Source organism: Zootoca vivipara, chromosome 11, assembly GCF_965207765.1.
Source record: "Zootoca vivipara chromosome 11, rZooViv2.hap1.1, whole genome shotgun sequence".
Lineage (NCBI taxonomy): Eukaryota > Metazoa > Chordata > Lepidosauria > Squamata > Lacertidae > Zootoca > Zootoca vivipara.
The window spans coordinates 42014828-42034039 of NC_142594.1; the positions used below are offsets into that span (position 1 = coordinate 42014828).

Consider the following 19212-nt stretch of genomic DNA (forward strand, 5'->3'; position numbering starts at 1 on the left):
AGTTCTTAGCTGCTATATGCAGCTCCAGTAGCTTTGTCCCACCCCACCACTGGGTGGAAAAAAGTTTAAAAATTATTATACAGCTATGGTCACTTTTAAAATGTTAAGAAAAAAATATTCAGGAACGTGTCTCGAAAGCAATATTGTGCCGACCTCTTGCCATGTTCTACAAAAGACTACTTCTTGAAACCTCCTGCTGTTGTACCATGTTACCTTTTTACCTGCAGGTAGCTCTGAGCAGTTGCAGAACCCATGGATGGAAGTGCACAGAGAACATTAATTTAGATGTCCTTCAAAGTTGATTTATTAATTAAAATCAAATCACCACAACATATTCCATTTCTTTATTTATTTGACAAGCAGCAGTATCATGTTCTTTTTACATTTTAATGTAGATACAATTATTATGTTATCTGCCATATTACAATATTTAGTCTGTTTTAACTTTGTCTTTTAAGATACATTAAAAAACATCAACTGCAAACGTGGGGGGCATGGAGGGGTGGAAGGGGGGAAGCATGGTATCCAACCAAAATTTCCACATTTCAGCAATACTTTACTCATTCTCATTTAGTAAAGTTTTAAGAAATGTCATAATGACATGAGCTTGGAATATCTATAGGCTTTTCATTTCATCTCGTTGACGCTCATGACGTGGCACTGGTGATGTTGTAAACAGCAGAAAAAACAGGGGCTGCCAAAGTGACCAATTATGGAGGCACAGCAGGCCTGCTTCCCCCCCCCCCCCCCACAGGACACACCAAGCAGTGACAGCAATGATCTCCGTACAACCATACCTGCAGGATATTAACCTCATGCTACATAGCTGTACTCATCTGCTGAGGACTGGCTCCGCTCAATGTATTGTTTGTCAATCAGAACTTCAATACACTTCTTAATCATGCTGATACTTGGATTAAACCTAGCTCTTGATTGGCTAATTACCTGAGAGAGAGAGAGAGAGAGAGAGAGAGAGAGAGAGAGAGAGAGAGAGAGAGAGAGAGACTTTATTTAACATATACCTAGTTCAAATGAGTTATAAAGCTTCAAAACCAAACCAATGTCACCATCTGGACATCATTCTAAAAGGGCATACATTTCAATTTTTTTCTGAACTTTGGGACAGTTCACATAATATTGTTTTTCCTCCTTGTGAACAGTCTTGAGCTTTCCACAGAGTATACAGTCGTACCTTGGTTCTTGAGTGCCTTGTGACTTGAACATTTTGGCTTCCGAACACTGCAAGCCCAGTGCAAACTTTTTTTTGGAAGCCGAACATCCAACGCGGCTTCTGACTGAGTGCAGGAAGCTCCTGCAGCCAACTGGAAGCCACGCCTTGGTTTTCAAACATTTTCAGAAGTTGAAAGGAGTTCCAGAACGGATTCCGTTCGAAAACCAAGGTACGACTGTACTTCATGTGGAGGAATGCACGTGTAAACCTGCTGGTAAAAATGGATACTGCTGCAGCTATTTCCATAATCAAGCACTGCTGGTAAAATTACTTTTGTGGCAACAGAAATTATTGTTGTCAGTTGCTGTTCTGGTGTACCACTCAGTTTACAGCACTTCTCTAGGCAACCTCTCACTGAAATCCCAAGCATCTTTTCGGTGCATTATGACACCTCTATGTTCTTTGATTTGCATCTGCTCGGGGATACCTAAGATGGCATTCTGTGTCCTACGTTTTGTATTTAAAGTTGACAGTTCTAACAACAGAGTTCCAATGTACAGTGGTGCCTCGACTTACAAATTTAATCCGTTCTGAGGGCATGAAAAATTTGTAAGTCAAAAACCACCATTGGAAACTCGATTTCCCATAGGAATGCATTGGAAACGGAAAATTTCGTCTAAAAATTCGTAAGTCGAAAAAACCCTATCTAAAACCGCCGCAGTTTCCGTTCGGATGTCAAGAAATTCGTAAGCGTGCGGCCATCTGCCCCATTCGGAAGTTGAAAAATTCGGTTGTCGAGTCGTTTGTAAGTTAAGGTACCACTGTATATTTAGCATTAGGGGCTTCTAACCCGGCCAAAAACAGCAATAACCAAACCACTGTCCTTAACAAGATCTCCTACTACATTCTACAAATTTCCACCCAAACAGAATACGTTACATGTTTTCATCAAGTCCATAACACTGGTCGGTACATGCTCTTACCTCCTGAATAAGAGCATTATGTCGCAGCAGCTTCCGCGCTTTCATGATACGAACTATAGCAGCTTGAAGGTACATTTTTCTATCTTCATCTACAGCGCTTCTGGTTTGCTCCATTTCCTGCAAAACACACACACATTAACTGATTTATATACAAAGAGACTGATTCAATAGTCTAACAAGGTGTAATTCAGGGGGTTAGCTGTGAAGTTTGCACCAGGAATGCAGTTGTGGAATTGTTATGTTCAGGCTGTGCATTGCACTGTTAGTGAATCCTGATGGCAACGCTAATGCTATTGTGCACTTGGAAGTTAAGGTGAGTTGGATCTCAGCAGTGTCTAAGCTCCAACACTCTCTAAGCTACTAAACAAAAAGTCAGCAGACTCACAGAGAAATAGGGAGGGCTTTGTACCATCCTGGTCTGTCCTCCAAGCCAGCAAGTGTGGGGGGGGGGTACACAGCATTTGCTTGACCTGTGTATCATCTGGCTGAAGGTGAAAGTGTTTGCGCTGCTTATAGTGTGGGTTATTGTCTGATTGCTGGCTGGATGAATGCAGTGGGGGGTGGGGGTGGGGATGGTTCCAGGGTCTGCCTTGCTATAACAAGAAGCTCAACACCAAAGGGGTTTACCACTTTTGAGTCACATGTCAGGGACACACAGGGGCAGCGGCGCCCCACAGTGTCAGTCAGGATATAGAAGGCACTGTGTGAAACAGGCCTGTGACCCTCAGCTAGGGTGAGAGCCAGGTGGAGGGGAAGTCTGGGGAAGAGAGTAGCTAGTATACGTGAAGGAGCGTCTCCACCCCCATCGTTCTGCCCAGACACTGAGGTCTAGAGCCAAGGGCCTTCTGGCAGTTCCCTCGCTGCGAGAAGCCAAGTTACAGGGAACCAGGCAGAGGGCCTTCTTGGTAGTGGCACCTGCCCTGTGAAATGCCCTCCCACTAGATGTCAAAGAGAAAAACAGCTACCAGACTTTTAGAAGACATCTGAAGGCAGCCCTGTTTAGGGAAGCTTTTAATGTTTAAAGGACCATTGTATTTTAATATTTTGTTGGAAGCCGCCCAGAGTGGCTGGGGAAACCCAGCCAGATGGGTGGGGTATAAATCAATAATAATAATAATAATAATAATAATAATAATAATAATAATAATAATAATAATGGGATTTAATAACAACTTCTGGCTGTGTATGATGCATATAGTACTGGTCCTGAGCTTGCTATTCTGTACTCCAATCTCCAAGCTGCATATGGGGTGAATGGTGGCATGATAATGCTTCTGGATGGGCAAGATGCTATCTCAGTTTCAGTGGTGTTGTGCAGGGGAAGGCACATTTTGAGCGGGGATGGGGGCTGACCACCACCAGGGACAGAGGCCTAGGGGTTTGGTCTCTGATCCTTATTTCAGCCCTCTCACTCCATCGGAAGTTACTGGTAGCATATCCACTGTGTCCTCTGGTCCGGTGGTGCTGTTGCTGAATGCTAGATTGGTCCATAATAAAACTATGCTCATGCACAACCTAATTGTGCATAACTAGGGGGTCGAGGTGGAGGTGTTGCTACTGTCCATAAGAGCAACATCTTCTTGGCCAGGAAGCCTCTTGATCTTGGGATGGGCTCAGAGGGTCTGCATCTGGTATTGGGCCGGAAAGACAGGGATGCTGCTGGTCTACTAAACATCCCTGATCCGGCTTGCTGAAGTAGTCTCTGAGGAGGACCCTAAAATGATAATCTTGGGTGATTTCCATATCCACCTCCACATGGAGGCTGCTGTCAGGCCAGCTAGAGACTTCATGACAACCATGGGTCTCTCTCAGATGGCCATTGGTCCAGCACACCAGGCAGGGCACACTCTTGATGTAGCGGGAGTGCAAGGCACTTCCTTGTCATGGTCAGACCCTTGTCATTATCTGGTTAAGTTTGGGCGGACACTGGCAATTCCCCCCTGTAAGAATGGTGGGCCAGTTCAGATGGCCTGCCCTCAGAGGCGTGGAGCTGGAGCAGCTCCTTAGTACTCTAAAGAGCTCCAGACTAGGGTTTCCCAAACTTCCCAGCATCCCTGATCACTGGCCCTGCTAGTTAGGGATGGTGGCAGTTATTGTCCAATAACAGCTAGAGACCCAAGTTTGGGAAACTCTGCTCTAGACTATGGACCAGGCCAGAGAAGACTGGAGCACAAGTGGGTAGTCTCGCTCTGAAGCCAACCGAACACTGGCAAGAACTCACAATCATGCTTGCCATGTGCAAGTGTGGGCTGTGAATAAAGCTCATTTTGCAGCTTGCATTGTGTCCTCTAGTAGCCAGCCAGCTGAGTAATTATGGAAGGTCCAGAGGTTACTGACTTCCAGCTATTGGCCAGTTGCAATATCCAGTTTTTGGAGAAGGTATTGGATCAGTGAAGTAATAAGACTAATTTGATAAAGTTCAGTATATCTAAAGAAGTGTGCATGCACACGAAAGCTCATACCAATGACAAACTTAGGTGGTCTCTAAGGTGCTACTGGAAGGAATTTTTTTATTTTGTTTTGATAAAGTTTAGTTCATTATGCAACTGAGATTCAAGAAATATTAATTCTTAGCTTATCTAGATATCTGCCATGACACATGGTTGAAAGGAATGACATTCCTAGTTCAAACGTTTTATTTTTCAAGCTGTAATCACTGTGAACAGGTTGGAATGACTAATGCTGTTAGCTGTAAAGGACTGATGAGACTTAGAGCAATTCGGTAAATTGGAAATCCCCAATTTAATCCACACTTCTCAATTTGAAGCCCAGTTTGCACTGGATCACTTTGAAAATGCCATGCTGTTTATATTAGCAACCTCATTGCAATGATCTTGCTTGCCTCCCATTAACTCTTTCTCCTTCTAACACCAAAAAGTTAGCAGTTTTAAAAATAGGTTTCAGTTTTATACTATTCATGCAATTCAAGCTAGTTCATATCAAAGAAGTTAATACTTGCCTGCGGTGTATCTTTTTGCATTGATGTAGTGATTTTAAATTTTGTCCGTTTACTGCTGAAGGTCATATTTAATGAAAAAGTAGACTCTGCTTCTACATCTTCCTGCAATGAGAAAAGCATGTGGATTTCACACACAAATGATGCCTAACACATTAACAGCTTGTCTGTTTCCCCAAGAACAGTGAACAGCTTGCATGAAAAATATCTAGAGTTACATATGGCTTACATCTTTGCTGTTGAAATATAAACATATTGCTATTTTTTCTTCTTCAATTTGGCAGGTCTGAATTACTTAACTTCCCTATGGAGCAGTTTGGCAACTCAAGGCACTCAAGATAATGCATTTTACATATATGATTGTTTTTAAAACGAGCCCAGTGTAATTGTTCCACTACACTGAACACAAAAATGCCTAATGTTGTTAACAAGATTGAAATATAGCAAGATAATAATTAGAACATGCTTTAGTCTATCAATCCTGTGACATTCCTGGGGAAAGTTAGAAAGTGCACTTCCTAGTCCTCTTAAATTGAATTACAAAAAGGCACTGAGGAAAAATGCAACATTTCTTACAGATAATCTCATTTCAGCCTATGGGGATAGATATAGCTTTAAGAACATGAGTTTGTTGCACAGCTCAAAAATTAGGTTTGTAATAACTGTCTACTGCCTTGTCTCAGAGACCCTCAGTCAGGAATGTTCTGGGTAAGCTGTACTTCAGGATGTTCTTTTTGCTAACTATGGAAACTCAAGTCCCCTCAGATGCACAGGAAACAGGCACACTCAGCACTCCCAGCTTCAATACTTTAGGTGGGGCCCAGTGAGATTTTTGAGGTTTTGTCCATTTTGAGGATTAAAACTTCAAGTCATTTTTACCAACTGTTTCTGAAAGAACACGGAGTTTCAAAAGCAGTTTGCAAAGGGGCATAGGGACTGGTACTTGAGAGGGACGTGGTGGCGCTGTGGTCTAAACCACTAAGCCTCTTGGGCTTGCCAATCGGAAAGTCGGCCATTTGAATCTGCACAATGGGGTGAGCTCCCTTTGCTCTGTCCCAGCTCCTGCCAACCTAGGAGTTTGAAAGCATATCAGTGCAAGTAGATAGGTACCGCTGCGGCAGGAAGGTAAACGGCATTTCCATGCGCTCTGGCACGTCGCGGTGTCCCATTGCACCAGAAGCAGTTTAGTCATGCTGGCCACATGACCCAAAAAGCTGTCTGCGGACAAACGCCGGCTCTCTCAGCCTGGAAAAGCGAGATGAGCGCCGCACCCCACAGTCGCCAGGGGTCCTTTACCTTTACATTACTTGAGAGGCATGAAATTCAAGGTTTTTAGGCAGGTGTAATTTGCATTGTTCTCATGGACAGTGTTCCAAAACCACATAAAAATGTGGCTAATCTGAAATTCTATAAGCAAAAGATGAGGAACCTCTGGCTCTCCAGATGTTGATGGACTCCAACTCCCATCACCCCCAGCCAGAATGGTCAATGGTCGGAGAAGATGGGAGCTGCAGTTCAGCAACATCTGGGGAAGCACAGGTTGCCCTCCATTGCTATACAAGCTGTGGGCGATAGTGACAGACGGCAACACTTCATCTCCCCCCTGAAACAAACACAAAACACTTGCAAATGTCCAGTAAGTGAAGACAGAAGCAAATACATTCTACGTCCCTTTGGCGACGTACCTTCTCAGAGTCATGGTTGATCATTTTGACATCAAGTAAGGACTTAATCGTTTTTGTCAATTCTTTCTCATTCATCTGCGTACTGTCTTGAAGTTCTCTATAACTGACAGTTTCACTGTTGTTGAAGGCAAGCAGCACTGCCATTTGGTATGTTGTAACCATGGCTACATACGGTTTGCACAAGTAATTCATTTTAACTTCACCTGCAAATCAACGATGCATTTCGTGAACAGGTTCAGCTCACATTACAAATTTTTAAAATGGCACTCTCCTTCAACGTGGGGGCAGGCATGGAGAAGCCCAAGGCTGGTGGTTAACCGAACCAAGCATGCAGAGAAGAAATGAGCTAAGGGTTTTATTAACTGCGCAAATAAGAACTCGAATAATGCATGTTTCTGTACACAGCTGGGATACTGAGGTATATAAAAATTATGCATGGTTTGAGAAAACGGATAGCAAGACGTTTTTCTCCTTCTCTCATAATACTAGGCCCCAAGACCACCCAATATGGCTGAATGTTGGAAGATTCATGTCAGACCAAAGAACAAATATCTTCCCACAGCGCATAGTTAAACAATGGAATTTACTCTCACAAGTAGCAGCGCTGGCCACCTATTTGACAAATTCATGGAAATTAAGGTTATCAGCGGCTACGGCCATGATGGCTATTTACTACCTACCCTGCCAGAGGCAATGTGCCTCTAAATACCAGCTGGCGGGAAACGTAAGTGGGCAAAATATTGTGGAGTTTAGGTTGTGTTTGCTGACTTCCCATAGGCATCTAGTTGGTCACTGTAAGAACAGGATGCTGGACCGAATGAGCTGCCAGTCTGATTCAGCGGGGCTATTCTTATATTCTTTCATTTAGTGTAGTCATATCCACATCCATTACCCCCCAATCCTGTCTCCTGGTGTCTGCATTAATTTGTTCCTTGTGCACACACTTCCATAATGTCCTTCTGTCCTAGCTTTCCAGGTCTTGCTAACAAGGACCTTAAACTGTTCCAGCTCAAAGCACTGTTGAAGAATCAAACTATGCCGAGTTGCCTGTATAATCAACCTGAATCTTATGCTAACATTTTACTTTTTTCAACCTTTACTAATAACTGGGTGTTTTCCAAAAGGCTGTCTCAAAATACAACTCATTTCTGGAGAACACCCTGTTAATATTGCAAAGATACAATCTGTAAAGCAATAAATCCTACAGGCAAGCTTCAAAGGAGATGAAATTAAGATACCTGTTTGTGTTAAATCAGCACAATCATATTAACAATGTCAACAAAAGTAATTTTAAGAGGGTTTTTTAAAAAATTTTTTACAAAACTTCCAAAGGATTTATGGGTTCCAATAATCAAAAACTAGCATTAGCATATTAGAAGTTTCCAGAAGGTAAAAAGCATGCACACTTATTTTTACCTGTGCAGAGATAATGAAGCCAGGTGAGTTTCCTCCCACTGAAATGCTGACTGTAAAATAATTCAAACTGTAAAACAAAATCATTCTTTGGGTCAAATATTTTAAGAGATTAAGTCATCAGCCAAATACCTCAAGACAAAGAATTCTGGTTAGTGCAGAGCTTAGAATAATAATACACAATAATACAATGAACCTTCTTCAAATGTCAGATATAATGTGACATATGCTTGTAAAATCATGAAGCAAAAAGATCCAATCATAAAGAAAGTGCAAACACAGAATCATGGAATTGTAAAGTTGGAAGGAACCCTGAGGATCATCTAGTCCAGGCATCCCCAAACTGCGGCCCTCCAGATGTTTTGGCCTACAACTCCCATGATCCCTAGCTAACAGGACCAGTGGTCGGGGAAGATGGGAATTGTTGTCCAAAACATCTCGAGGGCCCAAGTTTGGGGATGCCTGGTCTAGTCCAACCCCCTGCATTCAGGGTTGTGTGTGTATGTGTGTGTGTTGCATAGCTACCAGCACTCAATGCTTTTGATAGCATGGTTTGGGCTAGACCCCACATCTCTGAAAAATCATCTCCTTTTCTACAGACCCTCTTGGGTGTTAAATTCAGCATAGTATGCTGGAGACATGCATCTTTACTCTGGCTTTTGACACTGTGCATTTTCAGGACCTTCTTGTGACTAATCTGTTTTAACTATTTTTAATATTGAAGTTTAAATTGCTGTAATCTGCCCTGGGACCTGATGGTGATGGGCAGATAATACTGTTTAATAATAATAATTACTATTATTACTGCCAACTTTAATTAGTACAATTACCGACATGTATCTTTAACTGGATCTATTAGCATTCCACTGCAGAATATACTTTTTTTTAATTCATAGCTAATCACTTTATATAGATTTTTAATATGACCAGCTACCACCTTGTGAAGAAAGTAACTAGCTCCTTGAGGCACACATGAAGCAGGACCAACAATTTCAAGCAAGCAACTTGTGAGGCAGGCAGTTCCTGCTCTTCTTAAAGCTTAGGCTCGCTGGGCGACTGACTGTGTTTCTAAGGAGTGTGTGTTGGTAACTCCTGAGCACCCCATTGAGTCCCTCTTGGAAGACAGCAAAAAGGTCACTAGAGGAGCCAGCAAACCAGGCTTTGTAACCTGTTTAAGGGTCCCTTAGCTCTAAGAATTAGCTTCAAAAGCTGCAAGATAAGCTCTAAATTCAGAGCAAGTCATGGCAGAGAGGACTAAAAAATTTCAAGAGGAGTATTCCTAGATCCTGAAGCTGAGGCTCCAATACTTTGGCCACCTCATGAGAAGAGAAGACTCCCTGGAAAAGACCCTGATGTTGAGAAAGATTGAGGGCACAAGGAGAAGGGGACGACAGAGGATGAGATGGTTGGACAGTGTTCTCGAAGCTACGAACATGAGTTTGACCAAACTGTGGGAGGCAGTGGAAGACAGGAGTGCCTGGTGTGCTCTGGTCCATGGGGTCACGAAGAGTCGGACATGACTAAATGACTAAACAACAACAATTCCTAGTTCCTTTCTTTTTCCCTTACTTTGAGCTAACTAACTATACAGATAGTAGAATGAGATAGTAGAATGTAATACCACACACTAGTCTATTTCCTAAGAGGGTTAAATCATATTATTGAAACCAGCCACAGAATCTTTAAACACCACAACAGAACTTTGAACATTCTGTCTTTTGTTAAAGGATTGAGAGAAAAGCCTGCAATTCTTCAAGCAAACCCGAAGAATGCCTCGTGCTATACTTATTATAAAAGATAAACCAAAATATGAATAGTTCACTAATGATAATTAATAAAGGTTTATCATTGGAATTAAGCACTAGATATTCATGAAAGTCAAATGTACACGTTAACTATTCAAGTAATAGCCTTTAGAACTGTATTTCATATCTTTCCTATTAAGGAACATTTATCACTCATTACTTACATTAATTGCTCATTAAATAAAACTGATAGCTACAGTGGAGATTGCTAATACAACATCAAAAAACCCTGGTCTAATTTAATTCACAAGCCTCAGGGGTTAGAATTTATTGGGGCCATCTCCCACTGACACAAGGAGGTTCATAAAAAGAAAAAGCACAGAAGACTTTCCATTTCAGAGCCTCCCCTTTTCCTTTGAAGCCTGTCTGAAACCAGCTCAGAAAAAGGCAAACTCTATCTAAATTCTAAGTACATTAGTTAATTTTGTCTGATCAAATAAATTAGAAAGCGGGATTTAGAAAGCAAATCACTGATTAAAATGACAATTTAAATAGCACAGAGTTAAGCCCTTATTAAGGCTGTTGCTAACATTTCAATTCTGCAAATCTGCAAGAAAGGTTGATGTCAACTAACAATTTGTGCATCAGTCCTGTCATTGCCATTCACTATGTAGCAGCATCCCGCCCCAGGGATGTACAGAAAAAAGTAAACAGTATCCCTTTGCAGTCACGCTGGACTGTCCACTGGTATCAAGCTGTTCCTAATAACCAAAGCATTTTAGTGTGGTGCATTTCATACCAGTTTGTATTACTAGAATTTCCTACTAACTTCTCTTGCCCATCTGTAAGAACACACAACATATTTCTGCTTCTCAGGATTGGGCCAATATCTGGTTTTCGACAACATGATATTTGTTGTTGTTTAGTCGTTTAGTCGTGTCCGACTCTTCGTGACCCCATGGACCATAGCACGCCAGGCGCATATCAGCAGCTAAATACTGCAATATGCTGATATATCACAATGTCTGAAATGTATCTTGGTTGCCTCCCCACTTTACCAATAATTAAAATAAAAACAGCACCGCTCCAGCTCTCTCATTATAAGCAGTCAGTTTCCAAAAGCCTGTTGGAACAAGAAAGTCTTAACCTTGATGCCCAGTTAACTGTGCATGAAACTTAATAAGAATGTACCAATGGACAAGTCACTGTAGTTATATGTTGTTCTTGTATTTACATGAAAACCAATAAAAATTATTTGGATAAAAAAGACAGACAGACAGTCTTAAACTGTTGTCGGCAGGAGGACAACAAGTAGGGAGCCTGTCTAGCTTCTCTAGGGAGTTGCAAAATCTGGGAGAAGCCACTGAGAAGTCCCTCTCCCGCATCCCTACCAAGTGCGCTGGGTCGAAGGTTAGAAAGGAATGGCAGCAAAAGTCCAACAATACTGTGACAGTATCTGCTGTCTTTTTATTTTAACTTTTTAGGGCAGGAGAGGGAGTAGAAGGGGAGACCATATAGCCCCAACGTATTAGGAAGCAGGAATCCAGTGCAAATGGAGGATGAAAAAGAGTAGAACATTTATTAGTTATGCTGGCTACAAAAGAAGCCGCCAAAATGTGAATTTTACATGGTCAGATAACACGGCTGGCTCTGATGAAAAGTGGATGGTTGCTGAGGCTGTCTCAAGCACTGGGTATTAGTTACAAAGACTGCCCTTACCTGAAGGAAGCCCTTCCTTTATGAACAAACTAGGGACTTGAGTTAGGGTCGACCAGCTTCTCTGTACCCAAAAGAATTATCTCCCACCCACTATTATAACCTTGCCACTTTGATTTCTACACTACTTGGAACTTGTGAAAAGATGCACGAATTGAAGCGGTGGCAGTTCTCAGTTTCCAACACAAAACCACACAATGACTGATACCACATGAAGGATGGAAGGAAAAAGCCTACAAAACCAGCTGTTAGGAATGGGAAAAGTTTAGGAACTTTTAGGTTTGCTATCATAGGACAGCTATGTTTCTCAACTGGCAGTCTGCCAATCCTCACACTGGTAAAAGTGAGGTTGCTATTTAGAGTGTTCTTGGTACCCAGGCCCCCAGCCTATAAAGGTAGAGAGTACCTCATACAGAAGCTGAGGCTCCAATACTTTGGCCACCTCATGAGAAGAGAAGACTCCCTGGAAAAGACCCTGATGTTGGGAAAGATGGAGGGCACTAGGAGAAGGGGACGACAGAGGATGAGATGGTTGGACAGTGTTCTCAAAGCTACGAACATGAGTTTGACCAAACTGCGGGAGGCAGTGGAAGACAGGAGTGCCTGGCGTGCTCTGGTCCATGGGGTCACGAAGAGTCGGACACGACTAAACGACTAAACAACAACAACACCTCATACTCTCTGAGCAGATTCTTCCAAAACTCTAAAGCATCCACATTTTATTATTATTATTATTATTATTATTATTATTATTATTATTATTATTATATTTATATTTATTTATACCCTGCCCATCTGGCTGGGTTTTCCCAGCTACTCTGGGCGGCTCCCAACAGAATATTAATAATGATAATAAAAAGTGACAAAACATCAAACATTAAAAACTTCCCTAAACAGTTAACAGCCTAGCAGCAAACAAGAGCTTTAAAGACTCCATGGGAAAAATCACCTCATGGGCAAAGAGCAGATACTTCCCATTCTTCCACTATGTCTAACCCAGCAATCCTGATAGTGCTAGGGGGGGGGGGGGTTGAAAGCAGTTTTTTTTAAAAAAAGAAAATGAATGATGGTGGAAGGGGAAAGCTAAACTGTTTCTGACTTCTTAGGGAATGAGAAAAGGTTTCCTAGCAGATGGGTGTCAAATTCATTTTATCTGACAAGCTCTGTGTAAGTGCCACAACGGAAGTAACTTCCAGTCTGAAGGCTGACTACTCCTTTCCCCAGAGATCTGAAAAGATATTCAGGAGCCATCCAAGATCTGCAAACGACACAGAACTGGTCGGATTCTTTTCATTTAACTAGTCACTTGGAAACAAGAGTGGCCTCTTCCCTTGGTGCCACCGAGTTGCATCAAGAGGTTAGGCCGAGCTGATAGCTGTCCAAGAGGAGGAAAATAAAAAGTCGTCCTTAAGAAAGCTTGGTCTTTTCATTATGTCAACTGGAGTACATCAGGTTGCAAGTACAAGACTGTTTTAAAAGGAAAAGCCATCTTCCCCCCCAAATTGCCACAAAAGCAACAAGAAATCAGGAACTATGTTCAAGAATGAATTCTCTGGCTATAAAATGCACAATGCAGACAGAAAGATGTGTCTCATGGTTTCTAATAATGGGAATATGACCCAATCTTTGTTAATCAAAGTTGCCAGAAAAAAAGAAAAAACAAACCCTCAGACACTAAACTTGACATGTGAACTCTTAAGACAATTGTGCTAAGGATGAAGAAGTAGATGCAAAAGATCTTACCATAATGAAGTGATGGAAATTGGAGCACTCTTAGAAATAATATATTCCAATCAAGTATCACACGTAATTTGGATCGTGTTTTAGGAGGTAAAGTCTATCACATGAAGAAACTATTTTCACTGAAGGAACAATATGTATATATTTTGCTTTTTCTTAAAACCCAGGAGGAACAGAGAGTTTCTGAACTATAAAATAAAATGTCAGTAGCAATTAGTGCTTTCAAAACTGTTAGGAACAAACTATGAGCCAGTGGCTTGAATTCAGTTTCTTTCTTCCTGTGTGTGTGTGTGTGTGTGTGTGTGTGTCCGTGTACACATGCAAGTTTGAGAGAAAATATCTTTCAGTAGAATCAGCAAGTTTTATGACACAACTAATCCTTTCCTAAGCACCCAACCTATAACTTACAGAAAGAACAGGTGGTCTTTCAAATTATACAGAAGGACATCAAAAACTGTGCTTGCCAGGGAACACAGAATTTATGCTAGCTGTACACATGAAAGAAAACTGAATCAAACTACTTGGAAACAGAACATGTTATCCAGACATCTTACTGATATTCCCACATACAAAAAACCTTGTTTGTTAGAAATGTCAACAATACTGAAATTTCAGTCACCTTCAAGTTGCAATATACCAGGGTTTTAAAAGTTCCTGATGGTTGCCAGAACCTAAAGCTGAGTATTTGCAGCTAAATTTGGGGTGTTTATCGCGATTAGCTCCAAAAAATATTAAGCAGCAATTTGTCCAAGATGAAAGTGGGCGGAGGCAGTGAAAAAGTGTCCAGAGCATTCAGCGGTCACGAACAAATATATTTTTCTGCTCTAGAAATTAAGATAAATTTCTCAGCAAGTGGAGCAATGAACTTATGAATACAGTGGTACCTCAGTTTATGAACACAATTGGTTCCGGAAGTCTGTTCATAAACTGAAGCGTTCATAAACTGAAGCGAACTTTCCCATTGAAAGTAATGGAAAGTGAATTAATCCGTTCCAGACGGCCCGCGGAGTAAGCGTTCATAAACTGAAGCAAACTTTCCCATTGAAAGTAATGGAAAGTGGATTAATCCGTTCCAGACGGGTCCACGGAGTACTTAAACTGAAGCGTTCATAAACTGAAGCATGGGTGTAATTGGTTCCAGAAGTCTGTTCATAAACTGAAGCGTTCATAAACTGAAGCAAACTTTCCCATTGAAAGTAATGGAAAATGAATTAATCCGTTCCAGATGGGTCCGCAGTGTTCATAAACCGAAAATTCATAAACCGAGGTGTTCATAAACCGAGGTTCCACTGTACCCAGGTTTGTCTCAATGCACCAATACTACAACCATGAGAATGGGGTCAAGTTAAGCAGTAGTATAAACTCGTAAATCATAACACATAGGAAAATATGCAGCAAACAACATAAACTGGAATGATACTGATGCACCCCTTGTTGGAGACAGTATACAGTATGCCAAACACTTTGTAGGTTTTTTATGCTTGCAGGTTACCGGTACATTGTAACTTAGAGAGGAGTGCAATTAAATTTCAAATCCGAATAAGTCAAAATGGGAATTTTAAATATATGTTTACTGGCAATTTGGAAGTGCTAGACATCAACCCTTTTTTCCCCTGCCACAGGAGGATTCTCATAATATTAAAAAGGATAGGAGATTTGTGCTGTCCTCTTAGGAGAATATAAGTTATCATACCTCACGTTCCTTACAGAACCATAAAAGCACTTTGTGACAGCATCCAAACCGAACAAGCATTTAGGTTACAGTGGAACCTCATGTTATGTACCGTCCTCCTTGCGAACGCTGCGGGTTACAAGTTCTGCTAACCCGGAGGTAGATGCCCCTTGTTGCGAACTTTGCCCTGGGATGTGAGTGGAAGTCACGCCCCGGGCAGCGGGAGGCACCATTAGCAAAAGCGCATCTCATGTTACGAGCAGTTTCGGGTTACAAATGGAACTCTAGAACGGATTAAGTTTGTAACCGGAGGTACCACAGTATTTATATGCAATGCGAATTATTTCTACACTAACACTGATCAGTTAAAGGCGGGCTTTTCTTCTACAAGCTGGTGCCCTCCACATATGTTTGAACTACAGCTCCCATCACCATTGACCAATGGCCATGCTGGCTATGGTTGATAGGAGTTGGTGTCCAACAACATCTGGAAGGCAACAGGTCAGGGAGGGCTGGTTGAAGTATTTCAATTCTCAACGCAAGTTAGTTATTAAATCTGCAAAAATCTCCTACTAACCTACCATCTGTACACTTTTTTCCAGTTCCTGAGGAATTGCAAATGTAGATGAAGGCGCCTGAGTTAAAGGCCACGCACCAGCCTGAAAAATAAACACATTAAATACATTGTGTTATACTAAAACTTTTCTGGAAAAGGCATGTAAACCAGCCATCATTCTCTCTCTCATACGTCCACACCCACCCACAAATACAGAACAAGCCATGACACCCAAGCTGAATCACAGCAACCTTATTTGAAATTATGGGGTGCAAATGGAAACCCATGGAATACCATTAAAAAGTTTCAGAACACAAAACAAAAGCCCCACATAGGAAGAGTTGGCTCAAAAGCAGAGAAAGCCAGGACTCTCCCATCTGTCAAAGCCAGCTGATAAGGGTTTCAGCCTTGCTACAGGCTGAAAACTATGGCTGCTTTCCCTATTAGCAACCAAGGAAAGAAGGCTAGGTTGACTAGAGACTGAGTGTTTATCCTCCCATACTGCATCCATCCAGGCTATACCTGGTTGTGATCACTCTTGCTTTTCTGCTCTTGCCACCTTGTCCCCGGAGTTGAGTGAAATGCTTCGAGCCTTGACTTAAAGCAGGCCTACTAACATGCGTCCCAATTTGGCCCGCAAGGACGTTCCCCACAAACCACACCCATCTACCCCATACCTGCATTTCTGGACACAATTATACAGGGACACCTGGGAGTTTTAAACACGCTCCCAGTTGCTCCTTCGTAAGTGGTGCTCCCTATCACACATATAGCTTGGCCACACTAACTGTATTCAGACATTCAGAGTGAACACATATGGGCTTAAAGTGGGGAGCGAGTGACTATGCACATGCAAACCCCAGCCCCAATGCACTGCATATGGGAATGCCCTCCCAGCAGATGTCAAGGCAATAAGGCAATTTTTTAAAGACATCTGAAGGCAGCCCTGTTTAGGGAAGTTTTTAATGTTTAATGCTGTATTGTGGTTTTAATATTCGGTTGCGAGCCACCCAGAGTGGCTAGGGAAACCCAGCCAGATGGACAGGGAAATAAATAATAATAATAATAATAATAATAATAATAATAAGGTCTGAATTGGAACGGGCATGCACAGCAATATTAGCAGCAAGGCCTGCATGCTCACTCCCATCCCCACTTTAAGGCCACATGTGTCACCCTGAACGCATGAAGAAGGCTATTTGAAATGAAGCAACACACACAAATACACACACGCCTTAAATACCTGAAGAACGTATATCTGAAAACTAATTCCCAAATCTACGACGGTGTCCTGATTTTTTATGAAGTTGTTGAATTTGTTGTTAAGATCTGCACTGACACTCATGTCTGTATACATTCGATGGAGCTTGCTAGTAAACTCATAACCACAGGCTTGCTGGAAAACAAAAAGGCACATACAAGATTTTTAGTTAAGGCACACATAGACAGTCAGCAAGTGAGTAGCCTGCTTTTGTTTTAAAGAGCTACATGATAAATACTGAACAGCCCCCCCCCCACTCCACTTTTGAGGACAAGTTTTAAAACCACTCCAGCACTTGGGGTTGGAGGTGTGGTGACACTAGGGTTGCAATTGTACTTCTTTTTTAAAAGCTACCTGATAATAGCGGATATGCTCACACCCTCGACTGTAACCCAGAAAACCACGTGAATAACTTCTAAAAGGGCTTTGGGCATGGGGGCAAGGAGTTGTTCAACCTAAGTGGTGCCATGAGGCTCAACTAACAGAACCAACAGCCATATACACACTGATTGCAGCAGTACCAGAACTACCGGTAGTTCTGGCTCTTCCCAAGATACCAGCTGATGAGCTCTGCAGAACCAGACTGCGGTGGCAGAGAAAATGCAGATGCATATTTCAGGCAGCAAAAGCTGTACAACAGGGGTGGGGAAGCTGTGACCACATGTTGTTGTACTACAACAACTCCCATCACCCACAGCCATTGGCCAGGCAGGCTGGGGTTGGCAGGAGTAGAGGCTCCAATAACATCTGGACATCTCAGCTACACTGAGAATGGCAAGGAATGCAATTTGTCAGTTTGCAGCTTTGGGGCGCCATCTGCTGGTTCTTTTTTTTAATGACAAGCATCGGCTAGCTAATTCTCAGATAAAACATACAGACTGGACAATCCTACCGGAAGCTTTTCAGGGGCTGGGGATAGGTTTGCAATCAGGTTCCTAAAATTAGGTTAGATTCTAAGTACGTTTAGGGACATTTCCTTAGAATCAGCTTAGTAGCAGCTTAAAAGTGTCAACAACGGCTACTACTGTACTGTTGATTTTACTGTTCTAGCAAGCTAGAAATTACCTTCAATTTGTTAATCATAGCTTCTTCAGAGTCCATGGACATAGACAAACCATGTATAAGTCGTTTTGCCAACATTCTGGCATAGAACTGTATAGAAGAAGAGCAAGAGTTCAGATTTCTTTGCATTTCAAGACCCGCTTCGAGAGAGGAAAAAAACCAGAATTATAAGTAATTTGAAAAATAGCGATTACTTACTTTTTGGAAAACATCTTTGTCGTCAATGTATTTGAAAACAGTAATGAAGCTAGTAAGTTTGTCTTCTACTTCATTTTCTGTCATGCCTTTTGCAGATTTTTTTAGCAAGTTGTCGCAATACTTGGCCAGCTCAAGTGTAAAGAAAGAAGAAAAGCACATTCGTCAAGCAGAATAGTATTAAGGCAGGACTAACAATGTGGTTAAGGCAGCATAGTTGTGTCGTCTTTTGGAAAAAGATACATGCCACGGCTAGTACTTTTAAGAATGCACAGAAATACAGATCAAGGGACCAAAGAGCTTCCCGTACACTTTCAGTTATCGTTAAAAACAGGCCTGTAAGTCAAGGATGGGCAAGCTGCAATATTCTAGATGATACTGGTTTACCACCAGCCATGCTGACTAGGGCTGATGGGAGCTGGCATCCTACAACTTCTGGAGGGCACACAGGTGTTCCACCATGGTTGTATGTTAAGACAAAGCAAGGACCAATTTGCCTCAACGGGGCATCTCAGTGCTTCAGTTAGATGCACTGGCCTGGAAAAGCCTTTGAAAAACCACAGGATGCTATCTGAATAAAGATAATGCTTACATCTAAACACTTTAGACAAGTATCTGGTACTTACCAGCTCGGGAGCTTTGCAGATAGACTTTGGTTCCCTATAGTTCACTACGGATGTCAAGGCCTATTTAGGAACACAAGAAAGATATCAGCCCCTCACACATGGTCATACATGATCTCAGAGCCAATTCTAAGTGGGTCCCCAACAAATGCATACAGGCTCCATCATGCTTCTTCACTAGATCCTGGCAAAAAGCAATCTCTTCACAACTGTTTTCAATTACTCAACATTTATTGGGTGCTAGCAATGTGCTGTAAGGTACAAAAGTGTCTATCAGGTTTACACACAAAAACAACAAACACAAAACCCCTCTGCTCTGGCCACTGGGTAAACCTAGTGTAAAACGCAAGGGTAAAAAGTCAAGCCCTTCCCACTAACTCAAAACTGAAACATTCAAGTAACTGCTTTTAAGAAAGTCTCAGGAAAATATTGGG

General features: G+C 41.9%; 1 protein-coding gene across 8 annotated transcripts in view; it reads right to left on the minus strand.

The window, feature by feature from the left end:
• Positions 1-329: 329 nt before the first annotated feature.
• CUL2 (cullin 2) overlaps positions 330-19212 on the minus strand; it is a 46927-nt gene continuing 28044 nt past the window's right edge. For all 8 annotated transcript variants that reach the window (XM_088653483.1, XM_088653480.1, XM_088653481.1 and 5 more), the window contains 10 exons: positions 18782-18841; positions 18159-18287; positions 17964-18050; positions 16881-17033; positions 15663-15740; positions 8212-8278; positions 6796-6998; positions 5114-5215; positions 2155-2271; positions 330-945 (listed from right to left, as the gene is read on the minus strand). In XM_088653483.1, the coding sequence (XP_088509609.1) occupies positions 814-945; positions 2155-2271; positions 5114-5215; positions 6796-6998; positions 8212-8278; positions 15663-15740; positions 16881-17033; positions 17964-18050; positions 18159-18287; positions 18782-18841 (1128 nt within the window). In that variant the 3' untranslated portion in view covers positions 330-813. The remainder of the gene's footprint in view (positions 946-2154; positions 2272-5113; positions 5216-6795; positions 6999-8211; positions 8279-15662; positions 15741-16880; positions 17034-17963; positions 18051-18158; positions 18288-18781; positions 18842-19212) is intronic.